Genomic DNA, 26,072 nt, shown 5'->3' with positions numbered 1-26,072 from the left:
GAAAATTAGGGATTGTTATTTATATGAATCATAAAAAGCTTGTTTAAAATGCTATAAATTCGTAAATGTTGGTTAAATTCATTGGTTTTTTCTAAGAGAGAATCGATTATGATCTAAGACTTGAATAAATACAAATCAGTAAAGTTTTACAAGTATAAATTTAAGCTTTTTAAACCTAATAGCAACTGTTTGTGGCAGCATCATGATGTATGTTTGTTTTTAAAAGTTTTTGTGATGCTTTAGAGTTTAAACCTGATTATTTTTAGCTGTGCCTCACCTTTAGTTTAAGAAAAACAAACCCTGTCAGTTTGTTTCTGAATATATTATAGTATCTAGACATTATTACCAGTCGATTTAATATAGAGCGCTTAATAAAATCTGCTTGTTTATGATAAATATAGAATAAAGCAGATTTTATCGTTTTAAATTAATGCAGCAGAAAATTTGATTCTGTAAAAATGTGTAACTTAAGTGTTAAAGATAACGGAGGAGGTATGCTGTGTGTGTGTGTGTGTGTGTGTGTGGGGGTGTGTGTGTGTGTGTGTGTGTGTGTGTGGGTGGGCGTGTGTGTGTGTGTGTGTGGGGGGGGGGTGGGTGTGTGTGTGTGTGTGTGTGTGTTCGCGCGTCTCCGCCAGACATGCGCGCCGCGGCACCGTTCGGGAGCGCGCACCGGTCTCCTCAGCGGTCCAGGACGATGCGGCTCTGCTGGCTGATGCTCCTCTGACTCCCCCGCTCTTCCTCCTCCTCCTCTTCCTCTCTGCCGCTTCCTCCTCCTGCTGGGAGAGTCCGGCCGGCTGCAGAGCAGCAGGAGGCGTCCGCACACCGAGCTGCGAGCTCCGCATCGGGACGCAGCGCTGCGGCTCGTCCCGTCTGGCCATGGCGCAGATAAGGAAACTCGGCGCTGCTGAGCTCAACTCTAAACTAAATGGAATCATCTAATGATTCCGACCTGTGATCATTTGTGACTCCTCTCCTGTCAGGCGTTTGTTTTTGTTTTTGAACGGCCGCTGCAGCAGCAGCCATGGTGGATGCAGCAGAGTGCGGGGTGAAGGTGATGTGCCGCTTCAGGCCCCTGAACGAGGCCGAAATCACCAGAGGAGACAAGTACATCCCCAAGTTTAAGGAGGACGACACCGTGGTGATAACCGTGAGTCTGGCTGCTGAGCTGACGCAGGAGGGAAAGTGCGCAATAGCGTATAGGAATGATGCAAACAAGGGAGAAATGCGCGCTTTTTGCAGAAATGTAGAAATAATAGAATAGGAAACATGCAAATGTGAAGAGAAATCTAATTGAATGCAAAGACTAGACTGGCTTTTGCGGGTTATAAGTGCATAATAATTAGCGTTAAAGGTTCACTTTTATAACAGAGGTCCTCAAATTTCATGTCTGATTTTAGGTTAAGTCTGGAGCGATTACTTATGAGCAAATATTTTCATTTAAATTTACTTCAAAACAGAGATGAAAGAAATGTCTCCAGAGGCGGTCCTAGATTATCTGGGGCCCTGGTCAACATTAGATTTAGGCAACTTCTTCCATCAAAAATGGTTTCGTTATATTTAATGTTCCAAGTATCAATATTTATCAGTATGGGCCTTTAAATTGTTCATTAAGTAAATAAATTGTGCAGCTTTCATGGTTTTTTTAAGTCCAGAGATTTTTTTGTAGCTACAAGTAAATTTCAGTTTTATGTTGATTTATTTTCATTTGAGATTCAATTATTACCATCAAATTATGAAGTTTTTTTCCTTGTACATGAACTGCAGGAAGTTTGTTTATATGGAGATAAATTTGTTCCTATGTTATTGGAAGCAGAGAACATGTTTCAAAAAATAAAATCAGAAAAACTAAACAATGAAAAAATATTGAAAATGATTTGAAAGAAATAATTTAGATAAAATAAAATCTGAAAAATAGCGAACTGTATAAATCTAGGTTCAACTACTGCACACATATTATAAATTTTTCTCAAAACACATTTTTTGATTGCAAAGTTTTTCAATGTTTCCTTTTTAAAATGATTTTTTTTTTTATTTAAAATTGAAATAAAATTGGAACTAATTTCTCTCCATATGTTTACAGACAAAAGCACAGTCCCTAGATGTGATTACATTTCTGGGCCTTAGTTTTAAATTTGCTTTGTTGCAGCCAGTCAGACAAAAGGCCACATAAACTGGACCAGCGTCTGTTGCATATTTGATCAAACAGCTTCCTGCCATCAATCAGACGAGCAGCAGCATGCAGATCCAGTTTGTGTCAGGAGTTTCTGTGCTGTATTTTAAGACTGAGTGCTGCTGTAGCTGCCTGTAAATGCTGAGAGCAGCTTTATGCACCAGTGAAACGTTACCCCTGAGGTGAACCTGGAGCAATGATGGATGGCCGCATCAGAAATCCCTAAAAGTTCGTTTAAAATCATTTTTTGGGGACAGTTGCATTTACAGATGCATGTTTTTTTCAACAATCATGCAGCATATTAGCTTTTTTCAGCTTTTTATGTGTAAAATGACATAACTCATCCCAGAAATTCATTAAATACATAAAAGTTAAAGTGTTATTAGCTCATCCACAGATGAGAAACAGATCCTGACTTGTTGTTTTCGATCCGTTTTGTTTTGAAACAGGGCAAGCCGTACGTGTTCGACCGCATTCTGCCGCCAAACACGACACAGGAGCAAGTTTACGAGCAGTGTGCCAAACAGATCGTCAAAGGTGACACGGCTGGAAATGTCCCTAGAATAAATATGAATGTTTTGTGTTTTATTATAAACATCAAACACATGAAGATATTTCTATTCTTTTTTCTTGTCAGTTTCATTTAAAAATTATATTATACATTCTTTTATGGTAATGTTTTAATTCTTTCCCACTAAACCAAAAAGGTACAGCAGAGTATTAGAAAATAAAAAATATAACATTACAAAAACACACTGTAAAAACACCAAATTTTACCAAGTATTTTTGTCTACTTTCTCGTGGAAACATCTTGGTACACTTGAAATGACACAAAACTAACTTACAAGAGTCTTTTGAACAACATATATTAGCTTGTTTTAAGCCAGTAATTTCTTAATATTGATAAAAATAACAGTACTAGTTCCACTGGCAGATTATTTCATTAATAAAAAAAATATTTTTCCAATGTCCTGCCTGTGGAACTAGCATTTTTTTAAAATAAATATTAGGGAATTATTGACTTAAAACAAGCTCCTATATTTTGTTGAAAAGTTACTTGTAAGTTAGTTTTGTCTTATTTCAAGTGAACTAATATATCTTCACTAGAAACTAGTGAACATACTTGGTAATATTTAGTGTTTTTGAGTGCAGTCAGCAGCTTTGTCTTTATATCAATTATCATGCAAGTTATAAAGTTTCCAACATCTTTGTTTCATTCTAGATGTGCTGGGTGGATACAACGGGACGATCTTCGCTTACGGACAGACGTCTTCTGGAAAGACCCACACCATGGAGGTCAGAGGTCACGCTCAGCCAGTGGCTCAAGCAATGAATCGAGAGTTTTGTTGTGAACTTTAATCCACAGTGTGAGGATTAGAGGATTGTGTAACAGAATTAAGGAGTTAGAGCCAAAGCAATCTAAAGACAGCCAAGCCTCTGGATAAAACATGAAGGTCAAATATTGTTTCTTTCTACAGAAACTGATTTTTATGAGTAGAAATTATTCCAAATGGAGTCATTTAATCCCCAGTAAAAGAAGCCTGAAGCCTCATTTTAATTCTCTGATCTGATCCACGTTCTAGGGCCATCGCAGACTAAAAATGAGTACGTTTCCAAAAACCTAAAAATATTTCTGAGTTTGAAAAGTAGAACATTTCCTAGAAAAAACTCAGAAACAGAAACGTCTGAGTTTGAAAGGTTAAAAATTTGCAAGAAAGAAACAATGAAATTTTGAAATTAGTCTCAGAAATGTACTTTAAAACATTTGGACATGTCTGAGTGTGAGAAGCTGAAAAGGTGTTAGAAAAAAAGAAATTTTCAAGAGTTCCAAAAGTCTGAAAAATTTTGAACTTTAATCCAAAACGTTTTGGCTTAAATTTAATCTTCCTTTTTCTAATACAATGTTGCAGATCTGTGGTGTTTTGTTTTGTCATTATCAACTCTGTTGACCAGGTTTGTCTTTAAATTCTTACATATCTGACTCAAAGTTTGTTTCGTTCAGGGCAAACTGCACGACCCGCAGCTGATGGGAATCATCCCTCGCATCGCGCAGGACATCTTCGACCACATCTACTCCATGGACGAGAACCTGGAGTTTCACATCAAGGTAAAGAGAGCCACGTGTTGTTCATCTGCACAATAAAAAATAAATAAAATAAAGTTAAAAACTATGTAGAAAGACTTAAAATAAATTTATGCTTTAGTTTATAACCATAAACTCATAGAAAACAATTTAAAAATCCTATTTTTAATGTGAGTTTATTCAAAAATAACAGATGAGACAAAATGTACGTAAAAGATTTCTAAAAAATATACTAAACTAAACTAAACCTTAATGATTATTATTTATTTAATTTTATTATTACATAATATATATTTTGTAAGTAAATGCAACAAAATTATTATTTTAATAAGTTATAATCATTAGATTATTGATATGTCATGTTATAAATATTACAATGTTATATTATCATTATGCTTATATATTGCTATTATTATATTATATTTTAGAATAGCTATTATCAACAATATAAATTATTGTTATAAATGTTAGTAATAGAAATAAAAGTTAGGTTCTTAATAATAATAATAGCTTATTACCAATAATAATCATTATTATAACTATGACTAATAATAATAATAGCTGTAATTATAATAGTAATAATCACTATTACTATTATTATAACAATAATAACAAATAAAAAATGATTAAATTCTCAGTAAGTAGCGACCAGCCTCTAAATATGCGTGTTCTCTCTGCAGGTTTCTTATTTTGAAATCTACCTGGATAAAATCAGAGACCTGCTGGACGGTGAGTCTGTTCACCCACTTCCACATTCTGACCTTCAGGAAACCACATTTTATTAAGCAGCTTTATTAATTCAAGCATTAGCTGCGTTTTGAGATCTTTGTTTTGCTTTCAGTGTCGAAGACGAACCTGGCTGTGCATGAAGACAAGAACAGGGTGCCCTATGTGAAGGTCAGTAAGACGAGTTCCTACTTCTTCAATGAGGTTTAGATCTGGTTTGACACAAACATATTTTAGAGGAATAGCAGCTGTTTTTATTTTTAAATGAAGTTGTTCCAGCTCTAACGGCCTCCTCTCTGTTTCAGGGCTGCACTGAGCGCTTCGTGTCCAGTCCTGAGGAAGTGATGGACATCATCGACGAGGGAAAGGCCAATCGGCACGTGGCAGTGACAAGTACGTAAACATTTACATTTACAACATGTTTATCACATTTATTCAATTATAACTTTTTACAAAAACATAAAATATGTAGAACAAGTCTGAGACATGTTTTGTGCCTGCTGCAGATTTATATTTTTTGTTTTATACTGAAGTCTAGTTCTGCAACCACAACCATTAACTTTTTAAGTTTTTGAGCTTTTTTAATTGCTGCATGCCTTTATTGATATAATTTTGACAAATAACACTTTTACTTTCAGTTTGAGCTGCTATACTGTAGATATTCTGTTGCAAAACGAAATTTTAAATCAAAAAGTGCAAAAATAACCCTGAACTACATACTTTTGGCCAGTAGGGGGCAATAACCCTGAGATAAACAGCATTTAAAATGCAAAAAATAGATTTTTTGTATAAGGTATTTAATTTAGAAATTAGATTTCCATAAAAATCAAATTTCTTGTTTATTTTTCCTACTAAATATATTTGTTACATTGTTGGATGGAGTAAAATCAAACAATCTCTTGGAAAATTTAGTTTTTCTCACCAAAAAACACAATCTGGTAAAATGATTATATGTACAACTGCTGCAGAAAATGGATTAAAACGATTTTTTAATTGGATTTTTTCATCTGTCATCACCACCTATGTGGTGTTAGCTTATTTAAAAGGGACTTCTGTTACATAAAATGAGCAGAAGATGATTTATGATGAACGACCATCTGAGCAGACAGATTTTTCTGTTTTCTGCTCCAGACATGAATGAGCACAGCTCTCGCAGCCACAGCATCTTCCTGATCAACATCAAGCAGGAAAACGTCGAAACGGAGAAGAAACTGTCGGGGAAGCTGTACCTGGTTGATCTGGCCGGCAGCGAGAAGGTCAGTCTGAGATTAACGAGGCCGCATTCCTCTGCTGAGCTGCGTGATTCATAAAGTCCGATTGTTTGACAGGTCAGCAAGACCGGAGCGGAGGGGTCGGTGCTGGACGAGGCGAAAAACATCAACAAATCTCTGTCGGCGTTGGGGAACGTCATCTCGGCTCTGGCTGAGGGAACGGTGAGTTGGTTCTCCCCGAGGATCAGATGGAGCGTGTTGGAGATGGTTGATCTGATCCCGGTTCCCCCAGAAAACCCACGTACCGTACAGAGACAGCAAGATGACCCGGATCCTGCAGGACTCCCTGGGAGGAAACTGCCGCACCACCATCATCATCTGCTGCTCGCCGTCCGTCTACAACGAGGCCGAGACCAAGTCCACGCTCATGTTTGGACAGAGGTACTCCTCGTTTCTTCTCTGGAGCGACAGCTAAAGGAAAAACATTCACATTTTGGATCTTGGCTGCTTCTAAGAACAGTCCAAACGCTGCGAAAATGTTAATGTGTTTTTGTTGTTTTGTTTTTGGTGTACGGAAAATGAGTAATACCAAAAACCTCCAGAATGTAACGTCACAAATCAGCAGGCACTGCCCGTTACCTAGCAACCCCAGTGGAATTCCGCCTGTTACCTAGCAACCCAAGCTGAGCTTCAGCACATTTGGTTTTACCTCTGTACAGTGGCTGCTGGAAAAGACAAGTCTTTTGTTGTTGACTTACCATCCAGAAACCATTTCCTGCGTTCTTGTTGTTTGTGCTGGAGGCTCTTCTTGACTTGTTGTATGGAGGCTGATAAATATCATTTCAAGGGCCCCAAATGGCCCTCGGACCACAGTTTGGACACCCCAGGTGTAGATGTTGATTTGAAGTAAAGTTGGGGAATTTAAAAGTGATCCTCCCTTTTTTTATTGTGTCCTCTTTCTACAATGAATTGGGAGTGTAAACGGCTCCACATCATGATACTGCCACCACCATGCGTGACAGTTGTCATGTATATTTTGTGCGGCCATCAAAGCACAAAAAGTAAATAAATCAGGACAAAACTACAACATTTAAATGAAAATCAACTTAAAAAATGTTAGATGCAACACAAAGTGATCATCTTTTCCAAGCTTTTTGGTTTCTTTCTGTTGTCATGGTAACTAGGACTTATTGACTTTTACTCAAAAGTACACATTTGTGAACTAAAATCTGATATTAATTTCTGGATTAAAGCTTCAAGGACATTTCATTTTTATTGGAAAGAGTTTACAAAATATATTCTTTTGTTTTTTTCAATTGAGCCCAAAATTATAAACTAAAATCATTTAGTTTATAAAATCCTACAAAAAAAACCCCTCTGGATTATTTCATTTTTTAAAATTAAAATAGTTTATGCTTTGTTTATTGTTGAGTATATAAAATTATCACAACAATTTTGTTGATTTTATTTATTAAAAATGTATTTTTTTTTGCTTGCGGTTATTTTTGAGCTGATGATTTTGTCCCAAAAACTTTTGGACCCTCCTGGTGTGCAGATGTTGTGATGGACTGATGGTGGCTTTCATGTCTGGGTTCAGGGCGAAGACCATCAAGAACACGGTGTGTGTGAACCTGGAGCTGACCGCCGAGGAGTGGAAGAAGAAATACGAGAAGGAGAAGGAGAAGAACAAGAGCCTGAAGAGCGCCATCCAGAGGCTGGAGGCTGAACTGAACCGCTGGAGGAACGGTAAGTGGAAAACATAATCCAGACTCAATCTGCTGAGTCTGCACTGTGTCCCCATCCTCACTCTTCCTCATCCACTGTTGCTTAGTAACCACAGAGACTCCTCCTCCTCCTCTTCTGCAGCCATTGTGCTTTAAATCTTGCTGAGTTCCCTTGTTGGTGATGGAAAATGTTCCTAAGCATTAAATCAACACGCCCTCTTAAGCCTTCAGATATGCCAAAGCAGCACACACACACACACACACGCACACACACACACACACACACACCCACACACACACACACACTGACACATTCATTATGCTGGTGCAGTGTTTCTGCAGAGGCTCTTTGCTCTTCATCGCCTCCTGGCTACCATCACTGCTGATCTGAAGCAGCGGTCGACATTCAGTTCTGTTAAATCTGCTTGTTCTGCTTACTTTCCACCTTCACTTCCTGTTTTATTTTGAAGGTCTCGACAGCAAAATAGATTCAAAGTGTTTCCTCATTTTCAGTAAATTTTGTATTTCAATCAGGTTCTTATTCTCAGCATTAAAATCATTTTCCTTGAAATTAAAAAATGCATTGATAATTTAAATAATCCTCTCAGTTTAAATCTCTTTATTCTTCCTTATTTATTTACTTATTTATTACTTTATGTATGTTACTCTTTATTCTTTTAGTAATTTGAAGTTTATTTTATTTTCCTGTTTAATTATCAAATAAAATGTTCATTTATTAAACTTTTCTTATTGTCCATATCCTTTTATCAGTGTTTATTATTGATTTTATTATTAATCTGTTGATGTTTATCTATATAGCTACTTATTTTTTCTGTTTTTTGTTGTGTGTATTTTTATCTAATGCTTAATTCATATCAAATATAATTTATGTTCTTTTATATTTATTTAGCTATTTTTTAATTCTTCATGTTTGTTTCATTCATTATTTAATTTCTTTAATTATTATTGCAATGTTTAATTTATCTGCAACCCTTTGAGGAAATGTACGTATAGATGGATATTTACTTTATTTTTATAATTAAATTTTTAATTATCCATTTAATTTTTACTGGTCTTCTAGGGTTTTTTTCATTTATATTTTGTCTTTCCATTCACTCATTCATGTATGAATGAAAGATTTTTTGCTGTCTGTATGCTTCTCTTTGTAGCTGCAGTTTGTTTTTAGTAACAAGACAAGATGTTTTTAATTCCTGCTATTTAACAACAATCTTCTCGTTTTCAGTGCAAGTTTTTGTCTCAAATTTCTCAGAGTGGCAAGTTTTCTGCTTATAAAACAGAAAATAAAAGAAAAATGCCCAGAAACCGTGAAGATCTACACTTAAAAGATGTTTATTTAACAGAATATTATTATATTTACAGGGGAGGACGTTCCTGAGGAGGAGCGTCTGAGCTCTAAAGACCAGAGGAGCATCGAGCAATACGACAACACTCCCATCATCGACAATCTGCCGCCAGGAGGGGGCGACGTCTCCAACGAAGAGAGGAAAACGTTTGAGGAGGACATCAGGAACCTGTACAAGCAGCTTGATGACAAGGTGAGGCTGACAAAGAAGAAGAAGAAAAAGAAATTCATCATAGATGTAGATTAATTTACTGTTTCCTTTCTGCAGGACGATGAGATCAACCAACACAGCCAACTGGCTGAGAAGCTTAAAGAGCAAATGTTGGACCAAGAAGAGGTCGGTTTCACTTTCTTGTTATTTATTTGTAATAAATAATAAAATAAACTGGTCAGCCATGATGAAAAAATCTCACTGGAACATCGTCATCGTCTCTAAAAAAATCTTTATGGAAGTGAGCACAAGCTTTTACTTTTTACAGTTTTTTAATGTGATAAGTATTTTGGTGTTTAGTTGAACTGTAAGGCATTTTTGAAAGGGATATTTTATTTTATTACAAAGACAAAGTTCTCTGTTTTGCTCATGTTTTGTTCTTTAACTTGTAAATCTAATGTTCTGTTAAATCGCTGCAGTTTGTTTTATGATGCGGAATAACAGGAATGTTGACCTCAACGCTGCAAAAACACAATTATTTCTGTCTGGTTTCTTGTCAAAATATCTTAGTGCATTTAAAATAAGACAAAACTAACTTACAAGTAACTTTTCAGGATTATATAAAAGCTTATTTAAAGTCAATAATCCGTTAATGTTGATTAAAAATTACTAGTTCTGTTGGCAAATTATTGTACTTATAAGATGGGAAAATATGTGTAATAAGTGAAATAATCTGCAATTTGAACTAATACTTTTTCATCAATATTAAGGAACTATTGACTTTAAATAAGCTCCTATATTTTGATGAAAAGTAGCTTGTAAGTTAGTTTAGTTGTATTTCAAGTAAACTACAAGAAACCAAACAAAAATACTAAGTAAGATTTTGTATTTTTGCAGTGTAGTTATTGATTTTATTTACACAATAATTATATACTTTTTAGGTTATTAACAGATTTTCTAAGGTCCTAAAGGAGTTAAAAGTTAATATCTACTTATTTTTCTCTTCCTGTTTTTCCGTGACAGCTGCTGGCGTCGACGCGGCGGGATTATGAGAAGATCCAGGAGGAGCTGTGCCGGCTGCAGACGGAGAACGATCTGGCCAAGGAGGAGGTGAAGGAGGTGCTGGAGGCGCTGGAGGACCTGGCCGTCAACTACGACCAGAAGCGCCAGGAGGTGAAGGAGCGCGAGGCAGCCAACCAGCAGCTATTCGAGGAGCTGCAGCAGAAAACCGTGAGTCCACCTTCTGAAATCCAGCGTCCGGTTTGATGGATCAGAGGAAGAGACGCTGTTGGTGTTGGCAGGCTCTGCTGTCGGTGGTGCAGCGGGAGCTGAGTCAGCTGGAGGAGCTGAACGGCCTGCAGAGGAAGAGAGCCGCCGAGGTGCTCAACCTGCTGCTGCGAGACCTGAGCGACATCGGCGCCATCATTGGCACCGGCGACGCCAAGGCCGCCTCGGTGAGGACGAGGCGCCGCAGTTTTAGAAATCCAACAGTCATCAATTATGAACCAGGCTATAAACATTACATTTGATCAATGCACCAGTTACTGCTAATCAAAAGCAACTCTGATCACCTTTGATCTAAAGGAAATTAATGCCGTTTTCTGGCAGATTGATCCAGATTTGTGTTGAATAAACATTAAATTTTAAAAAGTATTTTTAGTCCAGTTTCTAGTGCAAATATCTTTGTACACTTGAAATAAGACAAAACTAACTTAAAAGGCACTTAAGATATAGATGCTTGTTTTAAATATTTATTCTTTAATATTGATGAAAAATTTCTAGTTCCATGTTAGAAGTGAAATAATTTGCCAGTGAAGCTTTTTCATCAGTTTCAAGCTGAAAAGTGATTTTTATCTTAATAAAAAGTTAGTTTTGTCCTATTTCAAGTATTGCTAACATATTTGCACTAAAAACTAGCTTGGTAAAGTTTTGTGATTTTGCACTAAAGACCGACTTTGTAACCGTCTTTATGTGACTCTGAATGTACACCCAGATTTCAGGCCTGATTTTTAATTTCTGTGTTGCCAGTTTTGTTTCTGTTCAGCTGGAGAAAGTTGATTTGTTCTAAGCATCTACGTAGAACTGTGTATCATCATCTGTGTAGCCATGGTAACGGTCTGACCTGTTGGCTCAGAACGCGGAGGCGAAGGGGAACGGCTCGGCGGTGGAGGAGGAGTTCACCGTCGCTCGCCTCTACATCAGCAAGATGAAGTCAGAGGTCAAGTCTCTGGTGAACCGCAGCAAGCAGCTGGAGAGCGCGCAGGCCGACGCCCACCGCAAGATCCAGGCCAATGAGAAGGAGCTGGCGTCCTGTCAGCTGCTCATCTCACAGGTAAGCTGTGCAAAAGTCTTCAGCCACCTCTCTTCATTCACAGTTTGGAGGTTTTTTCACCTGCTGCCTTCGTTCGTCCAGCACCAGGCCAAGATCAAGTCCCTGACCGACTACATGCAGAACATGGAGCAGAAGAAGAGGCAGCTGGAGGAGAGTCAGGACGCGCTGACCGAGGAGATCGCCAAGCTGCAGGCGCACGGTCCGCACCCAACACTTCCTGTGCAGAACAAGAGGAACATATCTGTTTAACTTTTACATATTTCATCACATTGTATCCATAAACTTCACTATTTATCTTTTGGGTTAATTACACCAGCTGCAGAAATCTACAAACTGATATTTTTCTTTGCAAAATAGTCAAATTGCTTTACTGCAAAAACACAAAAAACTAACTTACAGCTAAACTTTCAGCAAAATATAGGAGCTTGTTTTGAGTCACTAATTCTTGAATATACATTTAAAAAGTACAAGAAGACATTTTTCCTGTTTTAATTGAAGTAAATCTACCAGTGGAACTATTACTTTTTAATCTTTCTTCAACAATTAGTGACTTAAAACAAGTCTCTATGTTAATACGTTAATTTACTGCAGATTACAACTAAAATGCATGAATTTTCTTACATTTTGTTCTGTTAAATGTCAGTTTTAGTTTCATTTCTACGAGAGAAATCCTTAAAAATTAAAAGTATTTTATTGATTCTTGTTTCCTCCACACCAGGCGGCGCTTGTTTATTCACCATATTGGATCTTGTCTACTTTTGTGCATGTTGATTTATTTTTAGCATTGTCTGAGACTTATGTTTGGTTGACTAAATCTAAAGATTATTTCTCTTTAGAAAAACGAGATGATGTGTCAAAGGAGGACCTCAACAGGTTGGATGGAGACGAGGATGTGAAGGTAATGACAAAGTCACCTCCAGATGTTTACGTTTTATTTATTTTTTATGTCTCTGATGCGTATTTTTGCGTCCAGCTCCAGAAAAGCGTGGAGGAGCAGCTGGAGAGCCACAGGGAGGCTCATCAGAAGCAGCTCAGCCGCCTGCGGGACGAGATCGAAGACAAGCAGAGGATGCTGGACGAGCTGACAGAGTGAGGAAACCTCCAGTAAAAACCAAAACATTTATGCACATTCTCACTGACTGCAGATCTCAAGTATTCCCTCATGATTTGGGCCGTCCAGCTGCAAAATGCACTGCATACATTGGTTAAAAGAAGACCTACTAATTGGTCCAAACTCCCTTATTTACAGTTTTTATTGACTTATTTAAATTATGCCATGTTTCTCTTCCAGTCTAAACCAGGGTCTGTTACTGGAGCAGGAGAGACTCGCGTCTGACTATGAGAAACTGAAGGCTGAGGACCAGGAGAAGGATTCAAAGCTGCAGAACCTCATGTAGGAACCATTTAATATCACCCTGTCTGAATATTTAGCAACATAAAGATTCATTCTTCAAGGTTTGTCCTGTTTTTCTTTGCCTAGTGTGTTGAATGAACACAGAGAGCAGGCCAGAGACGACCTGAAGGGGCTGGAGGAGACGGTGGTGGGTGACTGGTTCTAATGAAACTCTGTTCAGGTTGCATGGAAAGATGTTTTGGGGCTACAAACTTAATCGAAATTGTTTTAAATTAATTTAATTCCTCAGAAATGCATAATTATGACAATGTGAAACAAAGTTTTTGAGTATTTTACCTTGTTTGTGTCTCTGGTAAATCCACTAACCCACATATATCAAACTCCATGTTGTTTTAGACTCCAGACACATAAATAGGACATTTTTACGCTTAAATGTTATTTTATCAATCAAATCAGAGCTGTTTTTATTTGTTTGCTGCCAAATTACATCAATCACTTCCTCCAGAAATTCACCCTTAATCAACAGTATTGTTTTGCGCTAATACAGAATTTTGAGTTTATTTCAAATTTTCCACAAAATAGCCAAAAACTTTGGGTTTAAGTGATGCTAACTCCCACCTGCAGGTGGCAGTGTTTCTTACGTCTATAACACTGATGCCTCAACCTTATGTGATCAATATGGAGAGTAACAAAATGTTAAATTTATCATACATAAGCACTAAATTTGCAAAATTTCTTCGTAATATTTCTAAATTAACTACAAAAAACTGTGATTTTTATTGCATTTTTGTTTTCTTTCATCTTTTTGATTGTCATGTTTGTTTATTTTTTGTTATGCCCTTTGGTCTTTTAATTGAATGAGTCAGAAAATTAATATTTTCTCCTTTTTCAGGCCAAAGAACTGCAGACTTTGCACAACCTACGCAAACTGTTTGTTCAGGATCTCACAGCTCGAGTTAAGAAGGTAAATCTTAAAATCGCTGCTTTACTGTGAAGCGTTGCTCTGATTCTCTGACCTGCTGCTTTGGTTTCAAGAGTGCAGAGCTGGACTGTGAGGAGGGGCTTGGGAACGTCGCTCAGAAACAGAAAATCTCTTTCTTGGAAAACAATTTGGACCAACTTACCAAGGTCCACAAGCAGGTAAACTGGAACATGTTCATAATTCATGTTAATGAGTAAATTATTACATCCTGGTTGAGCCTCCAGTGGTTTTTGGGGCTCAAAGATTAATTTAGTGGTTTCTGGTTTGCGTCTTCAGCTGGTGCGAGACAACGCAGACCTTCGCTGTGAGCTGCCCAAGCTGGAGAAGCGTCTGCGGACCACGGCTGAGCGAGTCAAAACTCTGGAGAACGCCCTGAAGGAGGCCAAGGAGAACGCCATGAGGGACCGCAAGCGCTACCAGAAAGAGGTGGACCGCATCAAAGAGGCCGTCCGAGCCAAGAACATGGCCAGGAGGGGCTATTCTGCTCAGATCGGTGATTACTCTTTATTTACAGATGAACTGACACTGAATTTTATGTAACTTTTGAATTACTGCTAGCACAAGTTAGCTTGGAACCTGGGTAGTCTTCTCAGATCTAAACCAGAGCTTTAGTTTACAGGAAATTTGCAATTTAAAGACTTTTTCTGCAGAATTATGAATAAATAAACCAGAATACATCTTTGTTTTTTACTTTGCTTTGGAAAAAATGCAACCTCAGTCACTGAACAAGGTTTTTTTTCCTCTGGGTTTCAGCGAAGCCCATCAGGCCGGGCCACCATCAGGTATCGTCTCCCATCATCAGCACCACCAGAACTGGAGGAATCTACGCTCACAACTGAAACATTAACAGCAAGTAAACCTGTGAGGCATCAGCACATTGTGTTCATGCTGCAGAGAAATTATTAAGGGACTTTTATTGTCATTTTTACTACTTTTGCTTTTCAGTTGTGTTCATGATAGTGAATTTTTGATAATTAAAATTAAAGACACAACAACAAAGTCTCCAGCTCAAAGTTGGTGGCAGACATGTTATGATCAAAAATCTTCTGCAGAAATACCAAAATCTTGTGTTTTATTTATGAAATCACACCCTGTGTTTCAGATTGTATCACTTTGCCGCATGTTGACAACCAAGCTCACCTGGATTCACAAGCCACGCCCCTTTCCTTGGAGCACCAATGAGAGGCTTTCAAGACACAAAGAGTCTCCTGGTTCTGGAGAGACTGACGTTTTTCATGATCCAACACCAGATACTTCACACACAGTGATTACTGTAGGAAGAAATATTCAAAATTATGCAACAAATTTATTTTTAAAGTTGAAACAAACCTGCTCCATGTTTTTCTAAGAATATTTTGCTGTTTAAACCAGAATGCAGAACTGATGTTTCAGGCCAAATAAATGTAATTTGAGTTGTTCTACATTAAACCCACAGTCAGTATCTTATTCTGTGGTAAATACCATCTGGGGCCCGATTGTTATCCTGACCATATGGGTCCAATTTGAAGTGCTGTTATTTATTATTTAGCATTTGGTGAAATATGCATTTTCATATCAGTCAGGTAATTATAAACCCTGTATTGTTAACTATTGCATCATAAAAAGCAGTTTTTTCCTATTTCTCTCTTTAATGACACACTTCCACCCCTCCTAGATGAATTAGATGAATCAGTTCATTTCTACAGCAGGTAGAGATAAGAGAGAACCAGCAGGACACTGACCAGCCAATCAGATGTTCTCCTGACTGAGAAAGTGGGATAATATCTCATCTCTGCAGTAGGTTGGGTTTTTAAAGCTCTTCATAACCTCTTAAAACATCCTGATGAAAAATGAATCAAACCTACTTTAGACTATTTTATCTCCAGGTTTCAACACCTTGTCCAACAATCCCCTGATCAAAGTCCCACTGAACTACAGAAAAACAACATATTTCTGTCCATGAATGTACAAAAACACCAACCAAGTAATGAATGTAACAGCATGGATGAGAGCTTGTAACAAAGGCACAAAACAAAGGATTTGCCTCATTGTTCTAATGGATGTTATCGGTTTAATTAACTGACTCCTTTGTTTTCTTGACAGATGTATAATTTGTCTGAATAAACCTGCAAATAAACATATTTAACGTCATTTATTTTGGTCAAAATAAGAGCTCTTTCCATTTCCTGACTTTACCATGTTTCTCGTTGTGGGCGGGACGTGAGCTCGCAGCAGCTGTGATCAATTCTCTGCTGAAGTTTGCAGCAACAATCAGTGATGGAAAAAAACCTCGAGGTTGAAGTTCTGGAGTCAAATAAACCCAAATGTTTCATTTTGTCTCCTAGAAATTCATTGATAGCCCAAATGAGAAAGACTCAGGGGACTCATATAATAATAAAGTTGTATGGCCTGTCCATCACAAGGGCAGATGCAAACATTTCATTTGTAGAAATTTACAATAGAAAATGTTAAATATTTGTCTTTTTATAACCAATCTTTTATAGTAAATAGAGACTTTCCTGAAATACTAACGGATCTTTCTGGAGAATCTCTTTAGACACTTTGTCTCCTGCAGAGCAACAAACAGCCTCTGATGACATCACTAGAGGCGACCAATCAGAGGCCTTTAGAATAAACCGTTTGTAGATTTCTCCTTTGTTCTCATGTCTTGAACCAATTTCAAAGAGACGTGTTTCCTTGTTTTGTTTCCTTGTTTTGCTGCAGCAACACTCTAGAAAATATCACCCTGTGGATAAACAGCATGATGTTTATGAAGCTAGATATGTCTGTGAATGTTACTGAATGTCCTTGAACCCCATCATGGTAGAGAAACTCGTGACTTCCTGTAAATGAGGAAGGGAGGGCCTCATGTTTCACAAGGAACAGGAAGTGAAGAGAAACTCTGAAGAACGAGCGAATTAAATCAAGTCTCTCGCAGTTGAAGGTAAAATAACTTTTTACTGAAACTTCACTGCAGCTCAGTGAGTTTTTCTCTCTATGAAGAGAAAAGAGTCAGAACTGTTTGATTCTCTGTCAGATTTTTGTTCCAGACTAACTTCCTGTCCCTGCAGTTTGGTTTACATGGTTTGGTGTCAGCAGCCATGAATGTGTTGATAATGATTGTTTCTGGTTCTGTGGTGAACAAAGTTACTCTGATCTCTGTTAAAACAAAGGGAGGTTACTGTGGAGGTTTTGGTTCCTGGATTTACGGCCAAATTTTCACTAATCACAATCTATAGTTTAAAGTTTTCTGCTATTAGTGTAGAATAATGTAGCCCATATTTTAAGAGTGCAAGTATTTCAGCTTTTAAACTCAAGCAGATTGAAAATGCTCAACCAGTAGGTGGTTCTAATGGGTAAAGGCCCTTTACCATTTCCTGAATGGGAAGCTCAATCTGAAGCCAACTTCAGCTCTGTAAGATCATGAGGAGGTTAGATATCATGTTGCTGCTCTTGCTCTACATTTTGTTTTTTATAATTCTTAAATGTTTCAGATGATAAAACTAAAATCAGACAAACATAACCTTATTCCACACAAAATGTTTTCAAATAATGACTAAAGTTATGAAGGGAAGAAACCATTCTTACCAACCTGTTAATATGTGGACACATTATTATTTCCGTTCTAAATCATAAATTCACTTTGATTAACCAAAGTTTAACTGATCACTTTTTGCTGCATATAACATGTTAAAATGCAGCTTAATTTTATTCATGTTATAAACTAAGTTCAACCTTTTTTGTGACGCTGCTGTAATAAATTCAATATGTAAAAAGTTTTTTGGGGAGAATTGATGGATAAAATATTTACATCAGTTGTAGAAACATTCGAAACTCGCCACTTCCTGTAAATGAGGAAGGGAGGGGCTCGTGTTTCATAAGGAGCAGGAAGTGAAGAGAAACTGAAGAACGAGCGACTTAAATCAAGTCTCTCTAAGAGTTGAAAGTAAAATAACTTTTTACTGAAACTTCACTGCAGCTCAGTGAGTTTTTCTCTCTATGAAGAGAAAAGAGTCAGAACTGTTTGATTCTCCGTCAGATTTTTGTTCCAGACTAACTTCCTGTCCCAGCAGCTCTGTTTACATCGTTTGGTGTCGATGTAACCTCGATCATCGTGATCGGGTTCTAGCTCAGTTCAGATCAGTTCTGCGTTGTGTGAATAAGGAGACAGGATGAGATGAAATGATGTTTATCTGTACGGAACAGAACCAGGACTGATCAGGAATCGGGTTCATCACAGCGGGTACAGCACCTCGCGCTCATCTCATGAACTGGCGACAAGATGTCTGCCTTCACTTTATGTAACACTGCCAACTACCAGGAGGGGGCGCTGTTTCACCCATTACACATGAACCCAAACTTGGAAGTAATTAACTTTGTTACATCAGCAGCAATAAATGTGTTGATAATGATTGTTTCTGGTTCTGGTCCAAATATCATCCTCCAGTCTTCAGTACCAAATCTGGACCATCAGACTCAGAGTAAGGATCCAGTTTCTAACTTGTGCATGTGAATCTACAGAAATATAATAGATCTGATACTAACTGGTTGATCTTCAAGTTAGAAATAAAAATTTAACTTTATTTTTTTTATATTTTACATTAAAGCTGAATAGACATGAAGGATGTTGGTCAGTAAATCAATAGAGTTTGAAAGAAGGTCTGAGTGAATCAATGATGGATGAAAACAAAAAAATAATGTGAAGAGCAACAATTCAGAGATTATATCCTGATAACACTAGATCCAGTTTAAGTACTGGGAACACTGGGCCCAGTTTATCCAGGTAGGCTGATGACCGGGCCACAGTCACTGAGTTTCAGCAGCTCCGAACAGAAAGGTCAAAGGAGCTGTAGAGGACTGGGCTGGTCTTCCTGGTCGGTTCTTGGGTTCTGGTCTTTAATGACCCACATCAGCTCCTCATACTAGCTAAACATCTTTGGTTCTGATATCATGGACCAGATTATCTGCTCTCCACCTTCTACCAGGACCGGATTTAGGAGGATGGGGGCCCCTGGGCTAGAGTCAATATATATATACATGTTTTAGAGGATGAGCAGAAAATGACCGAACAGTAAGTTTTGACAACTTACAACTTTAATAAGCCAGTTGTCACAAACTACAAACAACTCTGAACTCTTTTCTAGAAAGACTAAACCACATGTTGGGGTTGAAACTAGAATATGATGCTTGCATCACAAAATAAAATCACTGAATAGTTATTGTTGCCTGGACTTCAACACAAACTATAAAACAGATTGAGTGCAAGAAAGTGCAATGCTCAAATATACTTTTACAAAGCAAAGCGAGTAAAACAATATTTATACAAATATCCCCAGCATTTACAAGTCCATATAAGTACAAGTGGAATATATCAAAACTCAAACTTTTTCTTTGGTTTTAAAGTTCTTGGTAAGCGGGGGATAATGATGTTTCTGCTCCATCTCCGCTAACAGGTTTAAAAAAGCCTGTCAGTTTAGGCATTTTGTTTGTCGCCTCTTTGGCGCGATGCTCTTTTTCTCTTCCTTCTTTTCTGCGCTCCGCTGTCATATTTTCTGTTGTCCGCCATTGTAAAATAATATTCCCTTGACGCTCCTCCTCCCGAATGCGTAAGATGCATCAAAAGTGGACCAATAACAAGCAAGCATTCAAGATGGACGTTTGCCAGAACAAATTCGAACATTTTCCATCGGTGCTGTCAAAATCATCGTAGTCATTGATTAAATTCTGACACTATCCATTCACAAAAATATAAAACATCCTTCGGGGCCTCCGAAATGCCGGGGCCCCAGGCTGCAGCCCCGGTAAGCCCCTGCAAAAATCCGGCCCAGCCTTCTACCACTAGATCACTTCAACCACTACCAGATCCATGTCTTTAGTTGAGATTTGGAAATTTAAGGTTTAAAAGTCTTTTTGTGGTCAGTTGTTTCAACTGAATCTGTGTTTTTCCAGCTGGTGTAACTGGAACTTATGTCCAGGTAACTGGGCTTAATAAAGTCCTCATTTAATTTGAGCCTGTTCAAAAAAATGGCAACAAGATAAATGTACAAATTTAACTTTTTATTTTGTTTGTTTTTAAAATTTTAAGTGAAGACTCTTATTCTGAAGGGTCATGTTGCAGCATAACATGTCATCAGCTGTAAATAAAACAAACACTTCATAGAATCATTTTGATGATTCTTACAGATAATTTTATTTGTGTTTCAGCACATTATGAGGTTAAGGGGAATGAAATAGCAGAGAGGATGGCTAAGGAGAGCAGCAATCGGGTTTTGGTTGATATTAATGTTACGTTTAGCATAGCAGAAATAAAGTGTATAATAAAACAGAAACAGAGAGGCGGCAAAAGTTATAGGTCAGCAAATTGCCCAGCTGCCAATATGGTTAATCTGACCTTGCTGAAAATGATTTTTGTTCTACTTTTATTGGTTATTACACCAGGCCTTTAAGGTTCTGCTGGAAAATTGGAGTTTCTAATTTGGGAAATGACTAAAGGACAATTCCACGTAATTTCTCGCTACCTTGAGCATCTTTAATGTGATCTACTTCAAAAACTAAAATATGTAGACTTCAATCATGGTGTAGATTATTCAGGCCAGAATATCTAAAACCAAGTTTGTAGTTTTTTTTCTTTCCCTAAATGAAGCTGCATTAAAGCTTTGATTTGTGAAGCTTCAATACAGGTTTGATTTCAACCCTTTTAATGTATCTGGACCACGGTCACCATGTCTCTCTATGAAAAGGGAGGTCATGCTTTTTAAAGATCGGCACTCGGTAAGAAAGCTGCAATCGGTGCACCCCTAAAATAACTTAATAATACCTTTAAATGGAGCAATAATTTCTATTCTGAGACGAATCAATTGACTAAATATGTTTCAGGCCTCGCTGAGTGTTTGGGGGCTTCATCTCCCTATTGAAGCAGCTGTTTACCCATGATTCCTTGCAGTGGGTCCAGCTGGTACCTCAGCTGGATGCTGTGGTCCCTGAAAGCTGCTTTGTGTCTCTTGAGCTGAGAGGAAATCCTGCTGAGCTGCACACAGAGGCTGACATGTTGCTGAGATCCCAGCTGGACCCGGTTCTGTCTGGAGGAGAGCTGTGGACCCGACCTGAGCTGCTGCTCCCTCAGAACCTTCTGCACACTGACTCCCTCCATACAGAGCTACAATAGAGTCATGATGTGTTCAAGTCCATTGGGAGCTAAATAAGTTCACTAGTTCATAGGAAATGTTCACTCATTCATTCACCTGATTCACTCTGATCCTCTGAACACATGATGGGAACCAGCTTTCTGCTTCACAGAACAGTTACTGGAACTGGATCACTGGACTGACTGGTTCTGGTTTCTCTCTCCAAAAGGCCAGAAGATGGAAGATCAGGACAGAGCAGAACCTCCAGGACCCATCAGTCCATCTATGAGGAGTGACCGGTCCATACATCGCCCTCCAGACTTCAGTAATGAACCTGAACCATCACACAGAAAGTAAGAAACCATTTTCTAACTGATTCATGTGAATCTATAGAGATAAAATCTAAATGATATTAACTGGTTGATCTTAGTGTTTTAATAAACAGTAACTTAATTTTCTTACTTCTTAATTTAAAGTTGGACATGAAGGATGTTGGTCAGTAAATCAGTAGAGTTTGAATGAAGGTCTGAATGAATTAATATGGATTAAAATGTTGCATGGAAACAAAAACAACCAAGCTTGTGAAGAGCAACAATTCAGATTGTCTGTAAACCCACTGAAGCAGTGAAACCCAGCATCTTCCAGACTGGGAACACTGGCATCAGTCATGATACCAAATATAATTCAATGAAGTACTTAAAACCAGAAATCATCAATGTTCTGAGGTTCTGTTCTGACCCAGTTTCTGGTCCCTTGTTTTTTGTGGACCTTCATGAACATCTTCAGCTCCAGCCTGTTGCTAGTGAACTATTTCAGTGATGAAGAAATGTCTTCACAGGAGAAAACAGGAGGAGCATCCATCCTGCTGTGCTTTGGGTCAGAATGTTCTGATGGATCCGGTCTGTACCAGCTGCCCCCAGTATGGGAAACGACCCAGAACAGGATCTGGACGGCTGACAGCCAATCAGAGCAGCTGTGCTCCAGGTGAGACTGAACTCCTCCAATCAGAGCTTCCTTCTATCGTCTCTGTGGAACCAGATCCACGTCTTTAGTTGAGATTTGGAAATTTAAGGTTTAAAAGTCTTTTTGTGGTCAGTTGTTTCAACTGAATCTGTGTTTTTCCAGCTGGTGTAACTGGAACTTATGTCCAGGTAACTGGGCTTAATAAAGTCCTCATTTAATTTCAGCCTGTTCAAAAAAATGGCCACAAGATAAATGTACAAATTTAACTTTTTATTTTGTTTGTTTTTAAAATTTTAAGTGAAGACTCTTACTCTGAAGGGTCATGTTGCAGCATAACATGTCATCAGCTCTAAATAAAACAAACACTTCATAGAATCAATTTGATGATTCTTACAGATAATTTTATTTGTGTTTCAGCACATTATGAGGTTAAGGGGAATGAAATAGCAGAGAGGATGGCTAAGGAGAGCAGCAATCGGGTTTTGGTTGATGTTAATGTTACGTTTAGCATAACAGAAATAAAGTGTATAATAAAACAAAAACAGAGAAGTGGCAAAAGTTATAGGTCAGCAAATTGCCCAGCTGCCAATATGGTTAATCTGACCTTGCTGAAAATGATTTTTGTTCTACTTTTATTGGTTATTACACCAGGCCTTTAAGGTTCTGCTGGAAAATTGGAGTTTCTAATTTGGGAAATGACTAAAGGACAATTCCACGTAATTTCTCGCTACCTTGAGCATCTTTAATGTGATCTACTTCAAAAACTAAAATATGTAGACTTCAATCATGGTGTAGATTATTCAGGCCAGAATATCTAAAACCAAGTTTGTAGTTTTTTTTCTTTCCCTAAACGAAGCTGCATTAAAGTTTTGATTTGTGAAGCTTCAATACAGGTTTGATTTCAACCCTTTTAATGTATCTGGACCACGGTCACCATGTCTCTCTATGAAAAGGGAGGTCATGCTTTTTAAAGATCGGCACTCGGCCAGAAAGCTGCAATCGGTGCACCCCTAAAATAACTTAATAATACCTTTAAATGGAGCAATAATTTCTATTCTGAGACGAGTCAATTGACTAAATATGTTTCAGGCCTCGCTGAGTGTTTGGGGGCTTCATCCCCCTATTGAAGCAGCTGTTTACCCATGATTCCTTGCAGTGGGTCCAGCTGGTACCTCAGCTGGATGCTGTGGTCCCTGAAAGCTGCTTTGTGTCTCTTGAGCTGAGAGGAAATCCTGCTGAGCTGCACACAGAGGCTGACATGTTGCTGAGATCCCAGCTGGACCCGGTTCTGTCTGGAGGAGAGCTGTGGACCCGACCTGAGCTGCTGCTCCCTCAGAACCTTCTGCACACTGACTCCCTCCATACAGAGCTACAATAGAGTCATGATGTGTTCAAGTCCATTGGGAGCTAAATAAGTTCACTAGTTCATAGGAAATGTTCACTCATTCATTCACCTGATTCACTCTGATCCTCTGAACACATGATGGGAACCAGCTTTCTGCTTCACAGAACAGTTACTGGAACTGGATCACTGGACTGACTGGTTCTGGTTTCTCTCTCCAAAAGGCCAGAAGATGGAAGATCAGGACAGAGCAGAACCTCCAGGACCCATCAGTCCATCTATGAGGAGTGACCGGTCCATACATCGCCCTCCAGACTTCAGTAATGAACCTGAACCATCACACAGAAAGTAAGAAACCATTTTCTAACTGATTCATGTGAATCTATAGAGATAAAATCTAAATGATATTAACTGGTTGATCTTAGTGTTTTAATAAACAGTAACTTAATTTTCTTACTTCTTAATTTAAAGTTGGACATGAAGGATGTTGGTCAGTAAATCAGTAGAGTTTGAATGAAAGTCTGAATGAATTAATATGGATTAAAATGTTGCATGAAAACAGAAACAACCAAGCTTGTGAAGAGCAACAATTCAGATTGTCTGTAAACCCACTGAAGCAGTGAAACCCAGCATCTTCCAGACTGGGAACACTGGCATCAGTCATGATACCAAATATAATTCAATGAAGTACTTAAAACCAGAAATCATTAATGTTCTGAGGTTCTGTTCTGACCCAGTTTCTGGTCCCTTGTTTTTTGTGGACCTTCATGAACATCTTCAGCTCCAGCCTGTTGCTAGTGAACTATTTCAGTGATGAAGAAATGTCTTCACAGGAGAAAACAGGAGGAGCATCCATCCTGCTGTGCTTTGGGTCAGAATGTTCTGATGGATCCGGTCTGTACCAGCTGCCCCCAGTATGGGAAACGACCCAGAACAGGATCTGGACGGCTGACAGCCAATCAGAGCAGCTGTGCTCCAGGTGAGACTGAACATCTCCAATCAGAGCTTCCTTCTATCGTCTCTGTGGAACCAGATCCACGTCTTTAGTTGAGATTTGGAAATTTAAGGTTTAAAAGTCTTTTTGTGGTCAGTTGTTTCTACTGAATCTGTGTTTTTCCAGCTGGTGTAACTGGAACTTATGTCCAGGTAACTGGGCTTAATAAAGTCCTCATTTAATTTGAGCCTGTTCAAAAAATGGCCACAAGATAAATGTACAAATTTAACTTTTTATTTTGTTTGTTTTTAAAATTTTAAGTGAAGACTCTTACTCTGAAGGGTCATGTTGCAGCATAACATGTCATCAGCTCTAAATAAAACAAATACTTCATAGAATCAATTTGATGATTCTTACAGATAATTTTATTTGTGTTTCAGCACATTATGAGGTTAAGGGGAATGAAATAGCAGAGAGGATGGCTAAGGAGAGCAGCAATCGGGTTTTGGTTGATATTAATGTTACGTTTAGCATAACAGAAATAAAGTGTATAATAAAACAAAAACAGAGAAGTGGCAAAAGTTATAGGTCAGCAAATTGCCCAGCTGCCAATATGGTTAATCTGACCTTGCTGAAAATGATTTTTGTTCTACTTTTATTGGTTATTACACCAGGCCTTTAAGGTTCTGCTGGAGAATTGGAGTTTCTAATTTGGGAAATGACTAAAGGACAATTCCACGTAATTTCTTGCTACCTTGAGCATCTTTAATGTGATCTACTTCAAAAACTAAAATATGTAGACTTCAATCATGGTGTAGATTATTCAGGCCAGAATATCTAAAACCAAGTTTGTAGTTTTTTTTCTTTCCCTAAACGAAGCTGCATTAAAGTTTTGATTTGTGAAGCTTCAATACAGGTTTGATTTCAACCCTTTTAATGTATCTGGACCACGGTCACCATGTCTCTCTATGAAAAGGGAGGACATGGTGGATTTCACTAAGCAGAAAGTGATTTAAACTCTGTTACAGAGTTTAAATCACTTTCTGCCCATTAGAAAGTGACTTTGAGTAACCTCAGAGGTCACTGAAGTCTCTGAAAAGCTCCCTGGTTCAAGGTGTGGTTGAGGTTCAGCCTGGCAGATGATGGTAAATGTAGAATATAGTAAGGAGTTATGTTACAGAGAAGCTTCTTCAGGAAGTGAATAGTTTGTGAGATCCAAATGGTTTTGGAGACAATCAGGCAGATGAATGTGAGGACAGCAGAGCTGCAGCAGACAACAGAGGAGTGGAGGAGAATCTGGGGACCAACAAGGCATCCTTAGACCATGGAGGCACAGAAATCACAAGAGGTGAACTGGAGAAAGATTACTAGAAACAATAACTACATGCTATAGTGAAGAGTTAAAAACTCAGAGAGATAACTAGTAACTTGTCCCCTGTCTGCCAGATCCTGGTTTTTTACCTGGATTTATGGCCAAATTTTCACTAATCACAATCTATAGTTTAAAGTTTTCTGCTATTAGTGTAGAATAATGTAGCCCATATTTTAAGAGTGCAAGTATTTCAGCTTTTAAACTCAAGCAGATTGAAAATGCTCAACCAGTAGGTGGCCCTAATGGGTAAAGGCCCTTTACC

The 26,072-nt window shown here is 38.1% G+C and overlaps 2 protein-coding genes across 6 annotated transcripts in view; both read left to right on the top strand.

Moving 5' to 3' along the window:
- The first annotated feature begins 677 nt into the window (after nt 1-677).
- Nucleotides 678-16,226, top strand: LOC116715902 (kinesin heavy chain). Of its 2 annotated transcripts, none has more exons than XM_032556640.1 (26): nt 678-1,147; nt 2,620-2,707; nt 3,393-3,466; nt 4,173-4,277; nt 4,934-4,982; nt 5,095-5,150; nt 5,285-5,372; nt 6,111-6,235; nt 6,308-6,412; nt 6,483-6,631; nt 7,788-7,936; nt 9,295-9,470; nt 9,546-9,614; nt 10,452-10,658; nt 10,730-10,882; nt 11,563-11,760; nt 11,842-11,959; nt 12,597-12,658; nt 12,734-12,849; nt 13,052-13,153; nt 13,241-13,301; nt 14,007-14,078; nt 14,150-14,254; nt 14,373-14,589; nt 14,850-14,949; nt 15,199-16,226. In XM_032556640.1, exons 1-25 carry the CDS (start codon nt 1,022-1,024, stop codon nt 14,933-14,935), a joined length of 2,856 nt encoding a protein of 951 aa, XP_032412531.1. In that variant the 5' UTR covers nt 678-1,021; the 3' UTR covers nt 14,936-14,949; nt 15,199-16,226. The 2 variants fall into 2 exon arrangements, with proteins under 2 accessions (XP_032412531.1, XP_032412529.1); XM_032556638.1 differs by having other exon boundaries at nt 14,850-14,957.
- Nucleotides 16,227-16,760: 534 nt separating this feature from the next.
- Nucleotides 16,761-26,072, top strand: part of LOC116715901 (protein NLRC3-like) — a 63,912-nt gene continuing 54,600 nt past the window's right edge. The window contains exons 1-4 of one of the 4 annotated variants that reach the window (XM_032556629.1): nt 16,761-17,019; nt 21,429-21,552; nt 22,038-22,183; nt 23,672-23,852. In XM_032556629.1, coding sequence (XP_032412520.1) covers nt 21,437-21,552; nt 22,038-22,183; nt 23,672-23,852 — 443 coding nt within the window. In that variant the 5' untranslated portion in view covers nt 16,761-17,019; nt 21,429-21,436. Of the gene's footprint in view, nt 17,020-18,027; nt 18,557-21,428; nt 21,553-22,037; nt 22,184-23,671; nt 23,853-24,407; nt 24,484-26,072 lie in introns of those variants that run through there. The other 3 variants (XM_032556637.1, XM_032556632.1, XM_032556633.1) reach the window with 3 other exon arrangements.

Source organism: Xiphophorus hellerii, chromosome 24 (assembly GCF_003331165.1).
Source record: "Xiphophorus hellerii strain 12219 chromosome 24, Xiphophorus_hellerii-4.1, whole genome shotgun sequence".
NCBI classification, from domain to species: domain Eukaryota; kingdom Metazoa; phylum Chordata; class Actinopteri; order Cyprinodontiformes; family Poeciliidae; genus Xiphophorus; species Xiphophorus hellerii.
The sequence above is the reverse complement of the archived record's forward strand: the minus strand, read 5'-3'. Positions and strand labels throughout refer to the sequence as shown.